General features: G+C 40.6%; 1 protein-coding gene across 7 annotated transcripts in view; it reads left to right on the plus strand.

Moving 5' to 3' along the window:
- Positions 1–1,223: 1,223 nt before the first annotated feature.
- Positions 1,224–25,127, plus strand: part of SGIP1 (SH3GL interacting endocytic adaptor 1) — a 245,368-nt gene continuing 221,464 nt past the window's right edge. For 3 of the 7 annotated variants that reach the window (XM_061633364.1, XM_061633357.1, XM_061633363.1), the window contains exon 1: positions 1,463–1,528. In XM_061633364.1, the coding sequence (XP_061489348.1) occupies positions 1,489–1,528 (40 nt within the window). In that variant the 5' untranslated portion in view covers positions 1,463–1,488. Of the gene's footprint in view, positions 1,265–1,445; positions 1,529–21,661; positions 21,783–22,441; positions 22,489–25,127 lie in introns of those variants that run through there. The other 4 variants (XM_061633360.1, XM_061633359.1, XM_061633358.1 and 1 more) reach the window with 4 other exon arrangements.

The raw sequence follows: 25,127 nt of genomic DNA on the forward strand, positions 1-25,127 counted from the left end.
CAACATCTACATGAAGCCGCTGGGTGCGGTCATCAGAAGTTGCCATCAGGACGCTGATGACACGCAGCTCTATTTCTCCTTTTCATCCTCTTCAGGTGAGGCTGTTAACGTGCTAAACCGCTGCCTGGCCGCGATAATGGACTGGATGGGAGCTAACAGACTGAAGCTCAATCCAGACAAGACCGAGACGCTGTTGGTGAGTGCCTTCTCTGCCCAGATCGATGTTCATCCTGTTCTTGATGGGGTTACACTCCCCTTGAAGGAACAGGTGCGTAGCTTGGGGGTTCTTTTTGATCCTTCCTTGTCACTTGAGGCCCAGGTGGCCTCGGTGGCACGGAATGCTTTCTACCATCTTCACCTGGTAGCCCAGCTACGTCCCTATCTGGACAGTGATGACCTCGCCTCAGTTGTTCATGCTCTGGTAACTTCTAGACTGGACTACTGCAATGCGCTCTACGTAGGGCTGCCCTTGAAGACTGTTCGGAAACTACAACTAGTCCAGAATGCAGCGGCCAGATTGCTGACACGGACCAGAAGGTCCGCTCATATAACACCTGTTCTGGCCCGTCTGCACTGGCTTCCTGTTTGTTTCTGGGCTAGATTCAAAGTGCTGGTTTTGACCTATAAAGCCCTACATGGCATGGGACCGCAATACCTGGTGGACCGCCTCTCCCAATATGAACCTACCCGGACACTGCGCTCAACATCTAAGGCCCTCCTCCGAGTGCCATCCCATTGAGAAGCTCGGAGGGTGGTGACTAGAACCAGGGCCTTTTCTGTGGTGGCCCCCGAACTGTGGAACAGCCTCCCTGATGAGGTGCGCCTGGCACCGACGCTACTATCTTTTCGGCGCCAGGTGAAAACCTTTTTATACTCCCAGGCATTTTAAAGTGTGTTTTAATGGTATTTTCATCATTATTTGTATTTTTGGATGTTGTTTGGTTCTTTTATTGCTTGTTTGTTTTGTTTTCTTGATTTATTGTATTTATTGTATTTATATATTGCTTGTTTTTTATCTTTTTGTACACCGCCCAGAGAGCCTTCGGGCTTAGGGCGGTATATAAATTAAATTAAATAAATAATAATAAATAATAAATGTGTATGCCTGAGAATCACACATAGTGCTATTTAGTGGAAAGAAAGTAGTTCTCAGGACTTAAGCTGCATTCACCCTTTCCTATCCTTGTTTATTCAGCAGTAAATGGATTTGAGATGGATGGATTTGCTTTCCAATAAGTGTGGAGGATTGCAGCCTACGTTGGGGGTAAGTTTTGTTAAATTTAGTAGGGTTGCTTCTAAGAAAACTTGTTAACAGTGGCATTGAAACGGTTGTTGCAACTTTGGCAAAATATGTGTTGTGCATAAGTTCTTCTAATATATACAGATATAAAAATATTTTACATTGAAGCTAGGCTTAAAACTGTCTCTGGTTGATTCAAACCAGCCAAGTGAAAAGATGGCCGCGAGGCAGTGAGGACGCGATAGTCGATGCTTTGTACTCTACAAAACAACAAAGCAAAGAAAAAGAGTTAGTATATTCATTACTGGTGATATTTTTGTATTTTTGTATTTTTGTATCTTTTAAAGAACATAATCCAGTAAATTACTGATAAGGCAGAAATTTGGCCTCATTATCCTGCCTATTATTATTATTATTATCTTCTGCATGAAGGTCGAGCGAAAGCTGCAGGAAGGCGGAATGCTCTGACCATAAAACTAACAAGATAAGAATGCCTTACACCCTAGAAACTATCACTAAATTGAAAATAGAAATTGAAAACAACTGGAATTATTTAAATTTATAACATTCTATGTGCTATGTGCTCCGGTATTGGAATAAATAAAACTCAAAAGGCCTTGCAACTCCTTGGGTTAAATTTTTTTACTCAATAATATGGTTCTCACCAGACAAAAATGTAAAGACTTAGGCATCATACCGGGTAAAGAGGATGTGCAAATAGTTACTGAAGGAAAGCAAGCCAAAATTACTTATTATTACCATCCGTATGATAATGTAACTAAGATGAAAGTTAAACCAGAGTCAAAAGAAATCCTGACCCAGGAAAGTCCAGCCATAGATTGGGATGTAAAAAATCTACCTACTTGGCCTTTAAACAATGAAGAGAACTGCCTCTGGAACTTAGCCCAAGAAATTGAGGAAGCAGAGGGGTTGGGAGCTTCCCAGGTTATGGCTTGGTTTATGAAAGAGATAAACATATCGGTAGCAACTGATGAGGGTTCAATGCCACCATTGGAATCCTCTGACTGCTATGAGGAGTTTAGAACCAGGCTGCAGCCTACTACAACGTGTGTGAGAGAGATAAATGAATTCGAACCATCTAACCTACAATCAACAATAATGAAGGACGACTGGTGCCAGATGGTGTCTCAATCACTTACTCAAATTGCCAAATTTGTGGCTGAAGCAAATTCTCTCCTAACAACTTTAACAGAACTCATTGTAAAAAGGGAGCCTTACTCTAATACAGAGAGAAAGAATATAAAAACAGACAAGCAGGCATGCCAGACAACCCAAAGGATAGACCTCCATCTAGTGGCGGAAAAAGAGAAGAGACCTAAGTTTTCAACTCAAGCTGTAAAAAAGAGTAAAAATATAAAATCTATTAGGAGCCACCGCAGATGCCATATGAAATTTGAAAGACTCTTTAAGTTATTAGAAATACCGAAAGAGCCAACCAAAAAGAAGAAAAGAAAAAGAAAAAGAAAGAAAAATAGAAAGAAGGAGACAAGTAAGACAGGGATCAAAGCTCTCCCTGCTTTGGAATATTCCCAACTAATGCCAAATCAGAGTATACAAGGAATACTAAATGTCGACAATAAGTTAGATAACCCTAACTTTACATCGCAAATTCAGGTTGCTACTATGCATGATTTGACAATAATGCCCATGGACAATATAAAACCTTCCCCCACAATTCAAAATGGTAGGGAGTGGGATCTAACCTTAAATGACAAAAAGCTGGCAATAATAAATTTTCCAAAACCAAAAGGATATCAAATGCAGAAAGAAAGAAAACAACATCTAATAAAGGTCGTGAATGAATCATCTCCTGGACTTATTCGGAAAAATGATATTGTAGACATCAAATATCTTTTTTATAATTATATTAATGCGAGAGCTATAGTAACACTACTGTCGAAAGACAAAACAAGATTATTATATAGTAAGAGAGATCTGTTATTAGAGCACAATATACATATTGTAAGAGTTTTTGAAAACTTAGCCCCCCCGCAAAGATTAATGGCACCTTCTCATAAAATAGACAAATCTCCATCTTCACTGCAAGAAGAAGAGTGGAATGTGAAGTCCAATATGCCGGATATAAAGGATGAGACAAATAAAGATGCAAGCCAATTTTTACCGGAAGAAATAACCTTATTAAATACCTTTGCCACTTTGTCTGCAGAAGCAAAGATAGAAATTTGGTCTAAGCTCAAAAAGTTAACGACAGCACTAAAGGAAATAGAAAATAAAGGTGAAACCCAGAACTCAGTTATCCCTAGAAATAAGAAAAATACAAATCAAGAGATACCTGAGTCAATTGGGATCAATCAGGACTCAAACAGTGAGAAAGATATTTACCAAATTTCAACAGAACCCAGAGAACTGGAATTACAACTGATTAACCCATCTATATTGAATCAGAATAATATCGTAGGATTGACTGAGAGTGTAAGCTCGGAGATAACCCCTTTCTGTCAAAGTACCAAATGATATAATAGAAATCTAAAATTTTCCACCTTAAAGATCCTATCATGGAATATTGCTGGATGGGGTCACAAAGCTACTGATATATCGTGTATGAAATTTTTGGAGCAATTTGACATATTACTCCTACAAGAAACTTGGGCAATGGGGGAGCTGGGTTTCAATGGATACTCGGCATACCAATTAAAAGCCACCCCTAGTTTAATGGGAGGATGCCCAAAAGGTGGTATATGTACGTTTATATCAACAGAAATCAGTGTCCCTATTATTAGATATGAACCTTTACCAGAATTGGCTACTGCTGTAATCTTAAAACTCCCACGGTATACTGTGATATTATTAAATGTGTATTTTCCTCCAAGTAGAGATAAAAAATCGGGCATTAATAAAATTGCCAAGTTGGAGAGATACATAGCGAAGTTAAACTCACACCATCCAGAGCTTGGAAAAGTTACTTTTTTGAACTACAGCTCCCATCAGCCCAATCCAGTGGTCATGCTGGCTGGGGCTGATGGGAGTTGTAGTTCAAAAAAGTAACTTTTCCAAGCTCTGATCCAGACCCATTATTATTAGCAGCCAGAGACTTTAATGCCAGAATGGGTCCAACGGACGAAGCCTTGTTTACTAAATATAGAATGACAGTCCCCTTTTTGGATGACCAAATTCTCATACCCATAAGACAAGCAAAAGACAGAGGCATTAATTATATAGGCCTTTGCCTAATGCAGATGATATTTAAATTAAATCTAATCCTACTGAATGGGCGTATGATAGGAGATCTAGAAGGGGAATATACATATCTTTCAAGCAGAGGAGCGTCCACAATAGATTTAGGCATTGTCTCACAAGAACTTTACCAATCAATTTGTAGCTATGCGGGACTTCCGGGAAGGGTGACTTAGCCTGTGCCTGCTTTTGAGACGGGCTCCTGCCTCAAAAGAAGCTTATTCAGATATATCAGTCAGTTTTTTTTTTTTTTTTGACTGATTAAACTTCTCCCGGGTAGGGAGAAACGAAGAGATTAACCTCAAAGCCTATTTTTGTTGGGACGACCAGATCTCATTAATTTATGGGACGAGGTCCAGCCGACGAAGGTGGGACGGATTTTCAACAACAAGCTCTATCTGATAAAGCGAACGTTCATCTTATCTTCTAAGAGAGAACGCACTAACAGGCAAGCACCCTTCTTTCTATATTTTTCTTTTACTTGACTTAAATTGTTGCTGTTTAAAAGAGATTTGCCAGATTGATCGGTTTTTGACATCTCACTGGGGAGCCATAACTTCTCTCTGCTACTCACTAATTAATAGCTTATCTCTGTTTTTGTTGCAAAAAGCTGTCCTGGATTTGCATTCTAAAGATATACACAGAAGAGGGATTTCTATTCCAGATTTTTATTTTGAAGAATATTATATTGTCTGAGACTACTCTCTTTTTGGTCTATTTTATTTTGACGAATCTGTTTCCTGATGACCGCCATTAATTGTTTCGATCCTGGGAACTGCATTTTGTTTACTTAAGCATGGAGAGATAAGGCTGTCTGCTCTGTTTATACTGTGATGTCACCAAGTTTGGAGTATTAACCCAATTGTTGCTGAAATAAGAAGTGGTTTTCCTATATTTTTCTTTTAAAATGGCAATTAAGAAAGTGGCTGAGAATCTGGAAATAACTATGTTTCAGAAAATAATGGATGAGATTGAGATAACGAAACAAAACCTGCGACAGGGTTGTAAGGAGCTGAAAATTGAATTGAGTAAAATGAAGCAGGAGATTAAAGATATAGGGGTCCCTGTGAGAGAGGTGACCCTGGAAGGGGTCCCTGTGAGAGAGGAGACCCCGGAGATTGGAACAAACGTGGAACAGGAAAAAGATTTGGAGTCTATGGACTTTAGAAACAAAATCTATTGTTTGGAGACACAGGAGATTAAAGACATAGGGGTCCTTGTGAGAGAGGAGACCCTGGAGACTGGAACAGGGGTCCCTGTGAGAGAGGAGACCCTGGAGACTGGAACAGGGGTCCCTGTGAGAGAGGAGATCCCGGAGATTGGAACAAACGTGGAACAGGAACAAGATTTGGAGTCTATGGACTTTAGAAATAAAATCTATTGTTTGGAACTCAATGTTATCTCTGAAGAAATTAATGAAGATTCTAGAGATAAAGTTATCAATGGCATGGATAATCTTCTGGACTGGAATGATGTGATGGAGCCCAATATAGAGAAAATCTATGGAATTAATTGCAGCCATGTGACAATGGAAAAACTTTCAAGAGATGACCCAGTGTATTTTGAAAAAAAGAACAGAGATATGATTTTACAGCAGTATTTCAGCAACCTATTCAGAATGGATGGCAAGAAAATATTTGGGATAGAGGTAATTCCCATCAGACTCTTACTATATGACTATGGCTTTGACAGCAAGATTATTATGGAATACTGATAATGGAAGATTGGATACTGAAATTACTGGACTTAACAAGACTACTGAAGATGGAAGATGGAAAATGGAACTAATAGGGATAATAGAACAATGGCTACTGAAATTACTGAACCTAACAGATTCTGATGTGATGGATTAATTGAAATGTTTATTTTGACTATGGTTATGACAATAAGATTATCATAATTAGTAATGAGATGGATTAATCGATATGCTTATCTGGAAAAAAAAATTGATAGATATATTTCTTAAAGAATTGAAACCTCTCTTTGACTTTTTGTGGAAAGAATAAAGTAATGTTTATGAGATTTGATGATTAAGTAAGATAACTACTGGAGGAAAGTGATTTTATAATATGACTTAAGAGACAGGATTGTTATATATTATAGACTTATAACTGATTTGATCTTTGACAAATGGGAAGTCAATATTTTACTCTTTATTCTTTATTTTTGTTTTTTTTTTCTTTTTTTCTTTTTGTTTAACTATTTTTGATTTTGTTTTTTGTCTTTGAATGTTTTATGATTTCGTCTTGTATGTTTTATGAAAATCTGAATAAAAATTATTGAAAAAAAAAAAAAAAAAAAAACAATTTGTAGCTATGCGATCATAGATCGACCTGAAAGTGACCATTCGCCGGTAAATATAGTGCTGAACTGTGGAGAAGGTCAACTATTTACTGAACCACAAACATTTTCTATTTCGGAATGTGAAACTTACCCAAGTAGGCTTAAATGGATATCCAAATTAGAAAAGGAGGCCATAGATAGACTAAATGCCCCTGACAGTTTGGCTTTAAAGGAACTTATACTTTCAAACAACCAAACGATAAACCCTTATTATCTATTCCAACAGTTAATAAATAAGCTTCAAGCGATCTTGATGTTAAACAAAAATAAAAAATTGAAAAATTGGGCACAGAATTCCAAACCATGGTTTGACCATGAATGTGTGTGGGGGGGGGGAATTTAATAGCCACTTTTAAAACATACAAACAAAATAGATCTCATGATTTATTGCAGGTATACTGCGAAGCAAGAAGGCAGTACAAACAGTTAGTAAACAGAAAAAAGAAATTAGGGCTGAAAGAAATATGGCAGCGTTTTACCTATGCATCTAAACTAAAAAATCCAACTTTGTTCTGGAAATTAATAGCGAATAACTGGCCAAAAACATATACCAGTCTAGATTGTTACATATCCCCTCAAGTGTGGGAAAACTATTTTGCTAACATATATAAGAATGAGCTAGAACCCCATTTTAGATATAATGGAAATAAGCCGACTATACCTGAATGGGAACCCGTAACTGTAAATGAAATTTTAGAACTGATAACCAATTTGAAATCAAATAAAGCCCCAGGACCAGATAACATCCCTGCAGAAATTTTTAAAACTAACGCAGCATGGTGGGCTCCAGTTCTTGCGACTCTATTCTCTTATATTGACCATACTATGCGAATACCTAGTGATTGGGCTATGGCTATAATTGTCCCAATATATAAAAAAGGCTCATTGTTCAACCCAGCAAATTTTAGACCTATAAGCCTATTAAATATAATTAGTAAATTATATGCTGCCCACTTATATAGCAAACTAAATACATGGTGTGAAACCGAGGGTATTTTGGCCCATGAGCAAGGAGGCTTCCGGACGAGTCGCTCAACTACTGACCATGTTTTGGTACTACAACATCTGATGGAGAAATATACTGGAAAATCTAGGAGTGCTCTATTTACTGCGTTTATTGATTTAAAGACAGCTTTTGATTCAATATCCAGAGTCAAACTCTGGGAAAAATTAGGTTACTAATATAGACATCCGTTTGCTGTTATTAATACGGGGGTTATATGAGAATACACATCTCCGGGTTAGGTGTAATAATAAAGGTCACCTAACAAACCCTATACCCATATATAAAGGAGTAAAACAAGGTTGCATATTGGCCCCTCTTTTATTTAGCATCTATGTAAATGCAGTAGTTAACAGCTTAGCATCAGTTTCTTCACATCCTCCAAGATTAGCAGAATCCCCAAGGTATATACTTTTATATGCAGATGATTTAGTATTAATTTCGAGAACTCCTATAGGCCTAAAGCGTTTATTGTCCGCTTTGGCCATATTCTGCTTAAATCAGCATCTTATAATAAATCATGAAAAGACAAAAGTTATGACCTTAACAAAAAAAAGAAGAAGACCGAACCATCTCTGGCATTTAAATGGATATCTAATAGATCAAGTAACAGCTTTTAAGTACTTGGGGATAACTTTTCAATCATCTAACTCCTGGCAATTACATACGAAAATGACAATTTTAAATGCGAAAAGAACCTTGAAAGCCTTATTAACCTTTTTTTATAACAAAGGGGGACAGATTATACCTGCAGTTATTAAAGTGTTTGTGGCAAAAATAATACCGCAGTTGATCTACGGTTCACAAGCCACCACATGTTTGAATTTTGCACCTTTGGAGACAGTACAAAACTCCTTCCTTAGATCTATTTTAACAGTTCCCTCCTGTGTACCAAATGTTATTTTAAGATTAGAAACAGGTTTACCAACTATAGAATCTCGTATTTGGTGTCATAGAATTACCTTTTGGCTAAAGTTAGTATTTAATCCTGTAGGGTTGGCTCCCCATACCCTAAGAGATAGTTTCCAGTCATCATGGGAAAAGATACTATTAGATAAAATATCAACCCTAGGATTTTCTATCCCAATGATTTTAGATATGGGTTATATAAAGGCCAAGGCAAACATCTTACAGAGAGTTAGAGATATAGACTACCAGCATCAATTGATGCTAGTTAGGAAGCATAGATATAATATCAAACCCTTGGCACCTATGGCATATCTATCTAATCTCACATTACCTAAATGGCGTAGACCTTTCACATTGTTAAGATTCAATATCTTACCATCGGCGCTTCTAGAGGGTAGATTTAAAAAAGTTCCATATAATGATAGAAAATGTCCATGTGGTAAAGATGAAGTTGAAACAGTTACACATGTTTTACTACACTGCCCCTTCTATTACGACCTTAGAGGCCAACTAATTACACCTATTTTAGATTTATTACCTGGTAGAAGTGAAGCATTTTATGTGGAGTACCTGCTGGCTGATCGATTTACTGATGTAATGAAGAAAATTGCCAAATTTTGTGCCATAGCTATTCAGTGCAGGAAAACTTTGGTAACTTGAATGTTTTTAAGATGGTTCGAATTGTTTTAACAGTGTTTGTTGTATTTGATATTTGTATGTCGACATATTTTTATGTTTTTTGGTCTGTGACCACAATAAACCTATTCATCCACCCAAACCAGCCAAGTGATTACCCATATTCTTACTATTACTCTTGTAATTGAACCTTTTTGCAGGCTTTATTTCATTTGTTTTTACTACTGATATAATGCAAAAGTTGAGAAGTATAGAAAATATTAGTGAGCTGTTGTTTCCTACATGGAAAAATGGAGGCTGCGTATACTACTATTGTGGCAATGCTTTCTCCCATATCAGGCTGTAGTATCAAAAACAGTCTCTCTTGACATACACAATTGCCCATTTTGAAAACTTGTTTAAAAAACTCAGGATAAGGAAAAATATTAGCTGCCAGCCAAGTAGGGTTGCCAGGCTCAGGGACTGAGACTGATCCTGTATCTTTAGGAGAAGAGAAAGTCAGCCAAGTGCAGGTGTTCTTGCAACACTGTAATGGGAAAACCACAAGGTGGAATTCTCCCTTCCCCCTGCACAACTTTTAAAGATACAGAAGACCTCTGGTTGCCAGGCCCAGCCTCCAAGAGGTCTTCTGTATCTTTAAAAGTTGTGCAGGGGGAAGGGAGAATTCCATCTTGTGGTTTTTCCCATTACAATGTTGCAAGAACACCTGCACTTGGCTGAATTTTCTCTTCTCCTAAAGATACAGGATCAGTCTCAGGCTCTGAACCTGGCAACCCTACAGCCAGGTGAGTCCTGGGAATTCTTGGAGAGTGCTGATAATTCTTACAGTGACTGGGAGAGAAGAAAATGCTTCTTAACCTGTGTGTGTGATGTGTATGTATATATATATACACTAATAGGCAAAAAACCTTGCGGTTTAAGAATGTACCTATAGCCCATAAATATTTCTACCAAACTTTAAAAAGCAGGGAAATTGGACAGCTATAGTGAATGCATCAGAGGAGCAGGAGACCTGAACTCCTCTCTGAAATATTGTATTCCCCTACAAAGTTGTCAAAATGCAAACACAATTTGGGTTGGTCTTTCACAGTCCAATCCACTTGCTGTGTAGCTTGGAAGAATTTGGTAACATGTGCCTCTGAGCATATGGTGAGTGGTGGCAATACCTGCCATCTCCAAAGATGGAGAATTATATTTTTATATGTTTGTTGGTGTTCTTCTTACTTTGCTTCTTTCCTGTGTTACTAATGTTTCTACAGAGAATCTAAACTAGAAAATTTTATTTCCCTCATTATTCATCCTAGAAATGTGTCAAATTTATTTTTATTAATTTCAAAGCCTTTTTATTGGTCAATGTCATATGGTGGTGAAGACAGCCTTTTTTGTTTCAAACTGGAGGTTATGGTCTATTTCTATTTTGGGTGCATTAACAGTTGGACCTGAAACTGCAGTTTAATGTAAAATCAGACTGATTACAATATGCTGCTACTTTAGCAATGACTCTAGTTGTTGGAAAAAAGAGGATGCATGTTTTCAGCCTGCTATGTTTAAACCACTTTATTTAAGGCAAGGTGTTCACGATCAATTAAAAACATAGAGCACACCTAGAATTTTGCTAGAATATGTTTCACTTCCCACTGTTTTATCTTGTGCAAATTGAGACACTTCTGAGGTCCACTGGAGACTATTTTGCAGAAGTCAGTGCCATTATTCCACAATTATGTTTGGAGTTTTTTTAGTATAAATTTTCCAAAGTGTTGCTGTACTTCACATATTCATAGAAACAAAAGCAAAAGAAAATGATTTCCTATAGAAAACTTCACTAAAATTGCAAAGTAAATCAGACATATTTAAAGTGACCATCTGAACTATATCAACTGTCTTAATAATGTTGCTTCCTCCCGGCTAAAACAAGACCAGCACAGGACATATCTTCTTGCTGTTATTTGGGCTGATTACAAGTGTTGCCACCACTCACCATATGCTCAGAGGCACATGTTACCAAATTCTTCCAAGCTACACAGCAAGTGGATTGGACTGTGAAAGACCAACCCAAATTGTGTTTGCATTTTGACAACTTTGTAGGGCAGTACAATATCTCAGAGAGGAGTTCAGGTCTCCTGCTCCCCTGGTGCATTCACTATAGCTGTCCAATTGCCCTGCTTTTTAAAGTTTGGTAGAAATATCTGTGGGCTATAGGTACATTCTTAAACCGCAAGGTTTTTTTGCCTATTAGTGAATTTCTCTGCTTTTTAATCAGGGAGGTAAGAAATGGGATCCTGTGCAAGTTTGCTGAGAATGGATTGATCATTTGCATGCTTATTGAGTTCAGTGGGATTTACACACACACATCAGGCAATCATGCTTAGGATAGGTGAAACTGAACACAGGGGATGGGGAAGGGAGGAGGGGGAGGAGGGAGGGGTGGAAAGGCAGAGGGGAGGACTGGGATGGGAGCAGGCAGGAGGGGAGGGGAGAAGGAGGACAGATGTGGTCGTTTGCATGTTTATTGAGTTCAGTGGGATTTACTCCCGTGCAATCATGCTTAGGATAGGTAAAACTGACCGGGGGGGAGGGATGGAGGGCTGGAGTGGGCAGGGGAGGCGGAAGAAGGAAGAGGGGAGGGGAGAAGAAAGGGAGAAGAAAGGGGAAGGAGGGAAAAGTTCTGATCATTTGTATGATTATTGAGTTGAATCAGATATACTCCTATGCAATCATGATTAGGATAGGTAAAACTGACCAGGCTGGGTCTGGCAACCAAGATGTCTTCTGTATCTTTCAAAGTTGAGCAGGGGGAAGAGAGAGTTCTACCTTGTGGTTTTTCCCATTATATTGTTGCAAGAACACCTGCACTTGGCTGACTTTCTCTTCTCCTAAAGATACAGGATCAGTCGCAGGCCCTGAACCTGGCAACCCTACCTCCCACCCAAATTTGAAACAAAGCTGTCCCTGGCCACATCCACACCAGGCCTCTATTACACTTTGGACAATCATTATTTATTTATCTATATATTTAGTGTATTTATATACCGCCCCATAGCCAAAGCTCTCTGGGCGGTTTACAATAACTAAAAACACATCTTTTAAAAACAATTTAAAAGAATTTATCATGGCTTCTTTCAAAGCCATGGCTCAAAGCCAATCATGGCTTCTCTCAAAGAATCCTGGGAAGTGTAGTTAGTGAAGGGTGCTGAGAGTTGCTAGGAGACGCCCTGTTTCTCTCACAGACCTTTAATCAGAGTGGCTGACTGTTAAACCATTCTCTCAGGGGAATAGGAGTCTCCTCTCAGCACCCTTCACAAACTACACTTCCCAGGATTCTTTGAGGGAAGCCATGACTGTCTCAAGTGAAATCAAGTCTGGTGTGGGTGTGGCCCTCTTATTATCCAAGCCCAGCAGCTGTGATGCTTTTAGAACACTGACAGTTGGTCCTTACTGAGCATGCCCCGCATTGTAATAGACTTCCAGCCAAATTTTCTTAAATTAATTAAAAATCAACCAAGCATTTTTTTAACTTTTAAACTGCAGTAGATGAAGGTCAGAGTATGGGGCAAGGTCAGTATTAGGATTACAGGTACTCTGTGAACACGGCTGATTTTTAATGAATTTCAACAGATTATGAGAACTCTGGCAGAAAAAAGTCCAAAAGGGCTCTGAGTTTTTTTCTCTCTTTTTAGACTTTGAACTGTCTATTCTTTCTGACTGTTTTGTGTATCGCCATGAAAACTGAGAGGGTTGTTAAGGAAGCGTTTCTGAGTTCAGAACTATAAGTTTTGTAAGGTTTTGTTTTGAAATGAGCTTATGGGAAGCCTCAGAATGGCATGGGGAATATTTTCCATTTGACATTGCGGAATGTGAAAAATCCCTGCTGACTATAGTATACAGCCACACTTGTGGCTGTATAATATATCTGTATATCTGTATATATTCATTTAACTGTATTAGAAGATGGTTAGGCAGACTCATTTTGCTCTGCCGGACAGGGTAGGATAGTGGAAATGATGTAACTGAAGGAGAGAGAAGTCATTCTCTGAGATTTTTTAAAAATAGTTTTAAGCGGGGCTTTAATTCCTATTGTTTTGCCCTTGTCCTGTCTCTTCTTTTCCCTGAGGTAAATTGCTTTAAGCTTGTGGAAGGGCTTCCTTTGATGGAGGAGAAAAAGACTGAACATTATGTGTTGTTTTATTATGTCCACAGACAGGAAGTTTTTCTGTGGAGCTGGAATAGCCTTTGTGGAAAGGAATAATCTTGGTAAATCTGTAGCTGGCTGACTTACATAAGGGAAAGCAAAACGGCTTGTTTGGATTTGTTTTGCCAGCCAGATAGGATCGAAACATACGCGCTGTTCTGCCTATTCCAGTGTGTCTCCACCTCTCTTTTCTGAAAATGGTGTGTCTAGTGCGTTTCCACCTCTCCTGAAACCAGGGGCACACGATGCTGGTCAAACACCATACCTTTTTATTCTAAATCCTTTTTATTCTAAATCAGCTTGAGTGGGTTGTTTTTTTTTAAAATTCAGCTTCAAAGAGATTTTGCAACTGATCAGCAGGTATGGCCAGTGGAAATGCTTTGCTGTAGGCAACTAGTGTACTTGCAGCCATAGCTGGATAAAGGCCACTAAGGGTGCCCTAAATGAAGGCATGAAACACTGCCTCCTAAATTCCTTTAGAGAAATTCAATTTATGTAGTGTTGCTGTTGTTGTTTTTAAACTGTTTAATATGGTTTAAGCAGGGGTTAAAAGGTATTGAAGATACTTATTGTGTGAGGGAAATATTCTTCACCCGGAAATAGAGAAATCCTAAACAAAGAAAGCAAGTTTCTATCTTAGACCTCTCCCTGACACGCCAGTTTTCTGTGCAAAGGAATTTGGTTTGTGGTTTGTTTTTTTTCTGTAGAGAGGAATATTCAGTCACATGAAACCCCCATGTGCAGTGTGTGGTGGCACCGCCTGGACATACATTTGCTACCTCTGTCAGAACTAGGCCCACAAATACTTACAAATGTCATGGCATTTGTTGTTAATGGGGCTTTATTAGTTTATAGTATTATGTTTCTGTAAAAATGGAAATAGTGTTCTGAACTGTGCATTAGAAAGAAGACCTCGGAGATAAAATACTACCTTTGAATCCATGTGTATGACCTGAACTGCTCTATGTACCCAAAAGCGTAGGTTAATTGTCTCTGCTTACACCAAAGAGGAGTATTAAGTAAGGCAGGATGTACTGTAGCTGATTAAATTTCTCCTTGAGTGTACATTGTACACCACTCCAGCAAGACCTATAAATTTTGAATTGAAAGACTGACTGTGAATTTATCTGTAGATCTCTACTTTCCAGACAACAAATGAAGAAGCAGCCACAAGTTTCCTGTTGCCAATCAGAGCAAAATGGAAATGGACTGCCTTCAAGTCAATCCCAACTTACGGCGACCCTATGAATAGGGTTTTCATGGTAAGCGGTATTCAGAGGGGGTTTACCATTGCCTCCCTCTGAGGCTGAGAGGCAGTGACTGGCCCAAGGTCACCCAGGGAGCTTCATGGCTGTGTGGGGTTTCGAACCCTGGTCTCCCAGGTTGTAGTCCAGCACCTTAACCACTACACCACACTATTCAAACAGGATTGAAATTCTGTACTTCAAGTTATGCAAAAGAAGGGATTTTGGCAGGTGTAAATTCTTACAAATAGGAATGAAAAGATGCATCTACTGAAATTCTCCCTCCTGTGAAACTATTAAAGGCACCAGAATTCTGTCCTTTCATTCTTTGTTATCACCCTGTGGCCAACAGAGTTTTGTGTAGTCTCATGTGAAAGGCTGTGGCTTCAAAGTTTCATCGTGGGATTAACTTTGTGTAGTCATTGACTTCAATATGTGTTCTTAAACAAAAGCTATATTTTCTTTGCAATATCATGAAGAGTGGCCATTACAGTGCCCAAAACAATGAAGCCCTCTGTCAGTAGTAAACTTTGCATTAGATCACAGACTGGCAGGACTCAGCAATGAGATTATTGCTGAAGGAGGAAGAAGATGGATGATAGTACAAATGGTAATAATATAATTACACAGACTTTGCCAAAATATTAGCCTCACACTTTTTATTTCTAAAGTGCTTTCAATTTGTAACATCTATTGTTACATCTATTTTCAGTAGGAAAAAAACCTGCCACGCAGTCGTATACATGATTACTTGTAAGGCTCACAAAAGTGGGACTTCTGATTGTCAACTGAACAGGAAGAAATAAGATGTGCAGGAGCTTCAAATTAGTGCCACAGTTGTCTTGAAACATCTCAGGAGACTTTCCCAGTCCACACTGGACAAGCTGGCACTGCAATTATGTTTTATATTTTTTAAATCTGTACAAGACATGAGCACAACACACAGCAGTGGCATGCTAGTGTTTGGCAGTGAAATCACCTGGGTTCTCTGTAAAAAGTGAACCAGGAGGATGGCCATTCTAGACTAAACCTGGCAGCCTTAGTGCAGAGACCACCTACCATGAGGCCAGCTGAGGTGGCCTCCTCAGATGGACTGATATGCCACTAACAGCATAGTCCTATACAAGTCTATTCAGAACTAAGTTCTATTGAGTTCAATAGGACTTACTCCCAGGTGAGTAGGTATAGGATTGCAGCCTAAGGACAGCAGAGTGTGAGAGCAAGGCAGATGAGTGTGACCAACGTGTGAGACACAATCCACCAGGAAGCACTCCTGCACAAGGCCCACTCAAATGCTGTACAAAGCCATAGTTCCTGTTCATTCTGCTGAGGCTTCTAAAAATAATTTCCTGGTAGATTGTGCCTCTTGATTTTCCACATTGGGAGCCAAAATATCTTGCACAGCCCTGATCTGGTGGCAGATTCTGGTGGCAATTTATATCCATAATGCCTTGCTGTGACTGAGTCACAATGTTATGGAAAACCTCAGATGAGTTGCAAGGGAGAATTTTATAAACAAAATATAGAGAGCCTTGTAGCCACATTTGGGTCCTTATAGACACCCGCTCTTCACACGCACTCTACTTTATAAAATCAGGAGTGGTTTTATCCAATCAATTCTGTAGGTGTAACAAATGATAAGTGTGAGACTGTGCATTTCATTCTCCATGTAGAATTGATTTTATAGTAGGTTGCTTCTTCAGAAGAGAAATACAGCATGCAGTCTAAATTGGAAACTAATATCCATGTGTTCTGTAAGGAAGTCAATTAGTCTGCACTAATTGCTATACAGGGATGAACCACAGGCATTGTCAACTGATATCTGTCAGATTTGATTTTTATAAGCTCTTAAAAGAAAGCCCAGCATCTGACTTTTGTGTGCATATATGAGAGCAATTAAAATGTACACATAGTGAAATATGAACTCTGTTTCAGACCCAGAATGCTTGAAAAGGTCAAACCCATAAAAATACAACATGAGTTAAATGGGCTCACTCAGATAACTAGACTGAAGCCTTATAACCTTTCTTGTGCTGTGTAGAACCACATTTTGAATGGACTGTACATATTTACTGCAAAAAAAGAGTTTAGTCCTTGACTGATCAACTATTGTTCAACTGTCAAGCCTGAATATTCATATGGTCTAAGTTCTACAAAATGTAATAGTAACGTTATTAGTAATATTTCTATCACCTCTTGAGGCTTGCTGTTGCCCCTACTTAGGCGCTGCTACTGAGACTAGCAGTTCAATCCTATGGATTCCTGAACTGAGCAGGGGGTTGGATTCAATGGCCTTATAGGCCCCTACCAACTCTATGATTCTATGTCTACTCAAAATGTAAGCCCCACTGAGTTCAATGGGACTTATTCCCAGGAAGGCTGTTACAGAATTACAGCCTAAGCTGGCAGTTCCAAGTCATTTAGCTGAGGATCTGTCTTCCCCTGCCCCCCAAAACCTGGGGTTATCTTGAAAGTATGGAGATCAAGGATGGGGGGAATCTCTGATGGGTGTATAACTGCTGTCCTGTCCAGTGCGTGGGACCCATTGTCCACTTGGTGAATGTTCCCATACTGATCCCTTTATCGTGGCAAATTCCACTTGACAACTACTTTGCAAGGATGCAGTCTTAGAGTCCAGCTAGACAAGATATTTCACTCTCTCTCTATTTATTTTTAAATCTGAAATACAGCCATGGGGGAGCATCAGATTTAATTGGAGCAGCAGTGTGGATAGGTGCCTCTGCACCATTTTTTCTGATCGCACTGCCCAGCTGCTTTCCCATCCATGGTGAGGGAAGATACAGGGAAGCAAGGGCTGAAGCTGAGAACGTGATTTGCCTAAGGCCAGCCAATGTGATCTGCACTCTGCTCCCCTGAGTTCACAGGGGTGCTCTCTCTGTGTTACTTGTTGTGAGATGGGAGGAGAGCGTTGTGACAGAAATATTGACATTTGTTATGGTTTAGTTGTTTCTACAAGGCCATGCATGCTAATATGTAAAACCAAAATGTGTGGCTACCATGTTGTTATTTCAATGTATGTATTGTTATTTGCTGTCAGTGACTGTATTCGGACTGGGGATGAAGCTGGGGATTTGAGCTTTCTTTAGCAAATCCCTTGCCATTAGAACCTTAAGCTCCTTGTGCTTGGCCAGCAGTGTTCAGAAGGCACCTTGTTTAGCAACACATATGGGGAGTGCCACTTGAAGCTAAGCGCCAGGAGATACACAGCTGCTCCAACAGGAGCTTGTCTCATGTAACAAAAACGACTTCACATTTGCCTATGACTAATTAATATTATTTTTAATGTCTTTGTGCTGAATTCAGGCTGTTCTTAATTTGTGAACGTAGGTTGCAAAAACAAAACCTTCCTTCAAGGTTCAGATTAAAATTCAAGGGATTTTACTAAACTGCGTCTTCACATGTCAGTACTGTTTAAATTGCTGTGAAAATCCTGATTTGTAGATGACAATAATGAGCAGTGAGAATCTCCATCGCTCAGTGGTCAAGCATATTTTATTGCAAGAGTTTTGTCCTGCCTTTCCATATAAAATAATAATAAGGGTACCTATCTAAAAAACAAAGAAATGGTAAAAATAGAAGTTGAAATAAACTTAAATAAATGAAACAGCAATTAAAAGCAGCAGTCCTAAAGCTATTTATAGAGCACAATGCCCTGGAAATTCTGGCAAGAATGCAGTTTTCACTGTCCTTCTGAAAGTGAGCAGTAATACTAGGGTAGCTGCTTACACATCACACACACACACACACACACACAAACACAAAACAGATCTGCATAAAAATGGCACATGCTATTTATAAAACCATTTATTATAAAGCCACAAGAGTGGCAGTATACTATAGGCAGCATGGATTTTTCGTATTCTGCAATGTTAAACTGAAAATATCCCCCATGCCTTCTGATGCTTCCCATAAACTCATTTCAAAACAAAACCTTCCAAAACTTATAGTCCTGACCTCAGAAATGCTTGCTTAACAATCCTTTAAATTTTCATGGAGATACACAAAATAGTCGGAGAGAATCGAAAAGAAAGGCAGAGTATAAATGTAATAAATAAATAAATAGAAAGAGAGAAAAAAACACCAGACTCCTGTTGGACTTTTTTCTGTCAATGTTCTCATAATTTGTTGAAATTAATTAAAAATCAGCCATGTTCACAGAGTACCTGTAATCCTATTACTGACCTTGCCTCATACTCTAACCTTCATATTTTGCAGTTTAAAAGTTTTTAAAAAATGCCTAGCTGATTTTTAACTAACTTAGGAAACTTAACATTAAAGTCACTGATAAGCCCAGGCACGCTCAGTAAGACCCAACTGTCAGTGTTCTAAAAGCCAGTCGCACAGCTGCTTGGCTTGCCTAATCAGGGGGCCGCACCCACGCCAGACCTTTATTTCACTTTAGACAGTCATGGCTTCCCCCAAAGAATCCTGGGAAGTGTAGTTTGTGAAGGGTGCTTAGAGGAGACTCCTATTCCTCTGACAGAGCTCCAGTGGCCAGACTGGTTTAACAGTCAGCCACTCTGATTGAAGCTCTGTGAGGGGAACAGGATGTCTCCTAGCAGCTCTCAGCACCCTTCACTAACTATACTTCCCAGGATTCTTTGGGAGAAGCCATGACTGCCTAAAGTGAAATAAAGCTCTGGTGTGGATGTGGCCAGGGATAGCTTTGGTTTAAATTTGGGTGGGAGACTACATGTGCCTGCTGTAGAATAAAAAGGTGGGGGAAACCCTGAAAAACAATGAAACTGTTTACAATGTTTTCCTTTTGGAAAGGAAAGGGGCTTCCCCTCTGCCCAGCGCTCACCCACCCGATCTCATCCCCTCCCCCTCCTCCTCCCCTTCCTCCCTCTTCCCCCTTCCTGCTCCTCTCCCAGGTCAGTTTCACCTATCCTAAGCATGATTGCACAGGAGTAAATCCCATTGAATTCAAAAAGCATGCAAATGATCAAACCTGACCTCCCCTCCTCCTCCTCCTCCTCCTCTCTCCTATCCCCACCCTCTTGCCCATTCTCTCTATATAACTATATAAGCTGTCTTAATATTGTTGCTTCCTCCCTGCTAAAACAAGATCAGCACAGCACATGTGTTGTTTCTGGTTTTGGGCTGATTGCAGGTGTTGCCACCACTCACCATATGCTCAGAGGCACATGTTACCAAATTCTTCCAAGTTACACAGGAAACGGATTGGACTGTGAAAGACCAACCCAAATTGTGTTTGCATTTTGACAAATTTTAGGGCAGTACAATATCTCAGAGAGGAGGTCACGTCTCCTGCTCCCCTGGTACATTCACTATAGCTGCCCAATTTCTTTGCTTTTTAAAGTTTGGTAGAAATATCTGTTGGCTATAGCTACATTCTTAACCTGCAAGGTTTTTTTGCCTATTAGTGAATATATTGCCAATTCATACAATATAACATGGCGGTGTACAACATATATACAGTAAAATATAAAACACCATAAAATTGTAAAAAAGAGAGATTAAAATGACTGACTGATCAAAAAATGTAAACAGTACATAGGCCTGCCTACATAAAAAGTATCTCCAGAAAAGTGATGGTGACTGTTGAATCTCTGCTAAAGAGTGTTGCTCAGGATAGACAGGCAACACTAAATGCCTAGCATCTGGTTGAGGCCATTTGGACCTCTTAACATGGGGGACAACTAGCAGTTCTCCTCCAGTTGATCTAAGTGATCAAGCTGGGATATAATGGCTCACGAGGCCCTTAAGGTGCTGCAAATATAGATCCAAATTTAGAAATAATTACTCTAACTTAAATAGAAATATAATACCTATATTTTTATTTATATAGTAAGGGAGAGCCAGTGTGGTGTAGTGGTTAAGGTGTTGGACTGGGACCTGGGAGACCAGGCTTCGAATCCTCACACAGCCATGAAGCTCCCTGGGTGACTTTGGGCCAGTCACTGCCTCTCAGCCTCAGAGGGAGGCAATGGTAAACCCCCTCTGAATACCACTTACCATGAAAACCCTATTCGTAGGGTCACCATAAGTCGAGATCGACTTGAAGGCAGTCCATCATCATCATCAAGGGTTTTTCTAATCTACCTTTTATCACAATGGATCTCGCCATAGTGTGGATTACTGTGACCAAGTGATATGTTGGCCTGCTATCCATGTGCCAACTGCTCATGAGAAACTTCAAGGTCCCTGCTCTCACTGCTCATGCTGCTTTATCTTTCAGGCACTGTTGGACCAGACAAGCCATTCAGGTAGAGGATGCCTTACAATAGAGGACTGTCCTCTGTAAATTAGGTCACATGGCCACCGTAAATGATGGAGCTAAGTAGACTTTTCTAAGGAGATTGTTTCATTTCCTAGTCTCTTCTTTGTGTCCCTCTGCCATCTGAAGTGTGGTAGGTGGGCAGGAGCAATAGGACTTTTTTAGCTGCGGTGCCTCAGAACAAAATTCACAGGCAGGCTTGTACAGGCGCAAATTATTCTTGAGATACTCTGGTACATTTAAACAGAGCTTGGAAAAGTTACTTTTTTGAACTACAACTCCCATCAGCCCCAGCCAGCATGGCCACCTGATTGGGCTGATGGGAGTTGTAGTTCAAAAAAGTAATTTCCAAGCTCTGCATTTAAAGTAGCTATATGTGGCCTTCCAGATGTTGTTGGACTCGCATCTCACACCAGCTCCAGCTAGCATAGTCAATGGTCAGAGATGATGGGAGCTGTAATCCAACAACATCTGAAGGGTCACAAACTAGCCGCCCCTTCTTTAGGGCTTTAAAAGTAAAAAAAGAACAATAAGTCCTTGAACTGACTTTGGAAATAAGTTGGCAGCCAATGTTTTTTATAAAAGATAGGTGTAATATGGTGTGATCTGCTGACTCCAGACAGTACCTGCTCCACGACAGACAGCCTGCTCCATGAGCTAGAGGGAGCCCCAGCTGACAAAGCATCAAGGCCCCAGCTGGCAAAGCATCAAGGCGAGTTAAGCAGCAGAGTGAAAAGAGGGTAAGTAGCTCCCATTTATTCCATTATTTAATTGAATTAAAACAGCTCAGAGCAATAAGTAATAAGGGCAGCCTAAGGTCACCCTGAGCTAGGAGCCAAATCCTGAAAGAACCTATATCTTAGGAGACAGATCCTAGGAGAAGGAAGCCTATAGAAAGCTAGTGTTCAACACCACCCTAGCAGGAAAGCTTCAGGGGACACTGTAAACAAGGCTAAATTCCAGTCGGAGAGAAGGGGAAAAAGGAAACTCCACCGATACATACAGGGAGAGAGTCAGCTCAGTCCTTGCTAAAAAGGGCAGCTTTAGCCTTCCTGAAACCCAACCACAAGCTCTGTTTCCCTAGGTTAAAGAAACGTCAGGCTGTACTAGGTGGGAAAACAACAAACAAAAAAGACTTGCCTGGAAGTCGCAGCCCCTTGCTGTTTAAAAGCAGCCAAAAGCTTAAACAGCCCCACCCCTCGCTCAGGAAGGAAGCCTGCCTTCCTGCCTTCAAAGGAAGGAAGCCTGAGATAATCCTAAAGAGTTAAGCCCCAGCTGATAGTTGAGCCATCAGCCTCAACTAACACATCATTGGCTGGCAGCAGTAGCTGGGAGGAACCAGACACACATATAAAGTCAGAGCACCCTAGCGAGGGAGCTTGCTCCATGAGCTAGAGGGAGCCCCAGCTGACCAAGCATCAAGGCCCCAGCTGACCAAACGTCAAGGTGAGTTAAGCGGCAGGGCGAGGAGGCCAGGGCCCCCCACTCTGCCCGTCTGTTCCGTAACCTCAACTAAACCGCAGTCTCCAACCCATTGACGTAATAAACCTTAAATAAACTATGCAGGTAAGAAGCCAGCAGGGGTGTGGGGGCTTTCCAGTGTTTTGCACCGCCTGCAGCATGTACGACTATCTGCCTGTTGAACAGAAGTCGTGGGTGTGCTCTTGGTGAAATGAGCTCCTGACTCTCCGGGAACGACTTCATTTCCTTGAGGCCAAGGTGGCAGACCTGGAAAAGCTGAGAGAGGCAGAGAGGTGTGTGGAGGAGGCCTTCAGGGACGTTATAGCTGTGTCCCACTCCAACGATGATAGCTCTCCTGCTATCATGGAGAACGATGGTCTCGGGGAAGGAGAGCATCCAGTTGAGAAAGAGGGAAACGATCCCTTAGAAGGGACCCATTCCTTGGGGGATGAGCAGCTATCCTCTCGTGCCGAGGATATATCTCCAGGGGGTGGAGGGATCCTTGTAGTGGGTGATTCGATCATTAGGAACATAGACAGTGGGGTGTGTGATGGGCGTGTAGACCGCAAGGTGTTTTGCCTGCCTGGTGCAAAGGTTGCGGATATTGCCCGTCATTTAGATAGTTTGGTAGACAGTGCTGGGGAGGAGTCAGTGGTCGTGGTGCACATTGGCACCAACGACATGGGGAAATGCAGCCGTGAGGTCCTGGAAGCAAAATTTAGGTTGCTAGGTAGGATGCTGAAAGCCAGGACCTCCAAGGCGGCTTTCTCTGAAATGCTACCAGTTCCACGCACAGGACCAGCCAGACAGGCCCAGCTTTGCAGTCTCAATGCGTGGATGAGATGATGGTGTCGGGTGGAAGGGTTTGGATTTGTTAGGCACTGGGGAACATTTTGGGACAAGCCGGGCCTGTACAAAAGGGACGGGCTCCACTTGAACCAGAATGGAACCAGACTGCTGGCACTTAAAATTAAAAAGGTAGCAGAGCAGCTTTTAAACTGACTGAGGGGGGAAACGCGACAGGAGCTGAGAAAGGTCCGGTTCGGAATAAACCTCCCCCCTGGGATAAAAACCAAAGAAATGATGAAATTTTAAAAGGGGTAGGCCTAGAAGTAGGCATTGTGAGAGCAGGGGCACAGGATATAAATTCAGAAGAGCAAAACTACCACAGGCCAAACCACAAGTGCCAAAGACACTTGAAGAGAGACACTGCTTACAAGTGCCTGTACGCTAATGCTAGGAGCCTCTGAACCAAGATGGGAGAACTGGAGTGCTTGGTCTTAGAGGAGAGCATTGATATAGTGAGCATAACGGAGACCTGGTGGAATGGAGAAAACCAGTGGGATACGGTTATCCCTGGATATAAACTATATCGGAAGGACAGGGAAGGACGTATTGGTGGCGGAGTTGCTCTATACGTGAAAGAAGGCATTGAATCCAGCAAGCTCAAAACCCCAAAAGAGGCAGACTCCTCCACAGAATTGTTGTGGGTGGTGATACCATGCCCCAGGAGGGACTTAATACTGGGAACGATCTATCGTCCCCCTGATCAAAATGCTCAGGGAGACCTTGAGATGAGATATGAAATTGAGGAAGCATCCAAACTAGGAAATGTGGTAGTAATGGGTGACTTCAACTACCCAGACATAGACTGGCCACATATGTGTTCCAGTCATGACAAAGAAGCAAAGTTTCTAGATATTCTAAATGACTATTCCCTAGACCAGTTGGTCATGGAACCGACCAGAGGGACGGCAACCCTGGACTTAATCCTCAGTGGGGACCGGGACCTGGTGCAAGATGTAAGTGTTGTTGAACTGATTGGGAGCAGTGACCACAGTGCTATTAAATTAAACATACATGTAAATGGCCAATTGCCAAGAAAATCCAACATGGTCACATTTGACTTCAAAAGAGGAAACTTCACAAAAATGAGGGGATTGGTAAAAAGAAAGCTGAAAAACAAAGTCCAGAGGGTCACATCACTCAAAAATGCTTGGAAGTTGTTTAAAAACACTATATTAGAAGCTCAACTGGAGTGCATACCGCAGATCAGAAAAGGTACCGCCAGGGCCAAGAAGATGCCAGCATGGTTAACGAGCAAAGTCAAGGAAGCTCTTAGAGGCAAAAAGTCTTCCTTCAGAAAATGGAAGTCTTGTCCGAATAAAGAAAATAAAAAAGAACACAAACTCTGGCAAAAGAAATGCAAGAAGACAATAAGGGATGCTAAAAAAGAATTTGAGGAGCACATTGCTAAGAACATAAAAACCAACAAAAAAAAATTCTATAAATACATTCAAAGCAGGAGACCATCTAGGGAGACGATTGGACCCTTGGATGATAAGGGAGTCAAAGGTGTATTAAAGAACGATAAGGAGATTGCAGAGAAGCTAAATGAATTCTTTGCATCTGTCTTCACAGTGGAAGATATAGGGCAGATCCCTGAATCTGAACTAACATTTGCAGGAAGGGATTCTGAGGAACTGAGACAAATAGTGGTAACGAGAGAGGAAGTTCTAAGCTTAATGGACAATATAAAAACTGACAAATCACCGGGCCTGGATGGCATCCACCTGAGAGTTCTCAAAGAACTCAAATGTGAAATTGCTGATCTGCTAACTGAA

The sequence above is a fragment of the Rhineura floridana genome, chromosome 6 (assembly GCF_030035675.1).
Source record: "Rhineura floridana isolate rRhiFlo1 chromosome 6, rRhiFlo1.hap2, whole genome shotgun sequence".
Taxonomy (NCBI): Eukaryota; Metazoa; Chordata; class Lepidosauria; order Squamata; family Rhineuridae; genus Rhineura; species Rhineura floridana.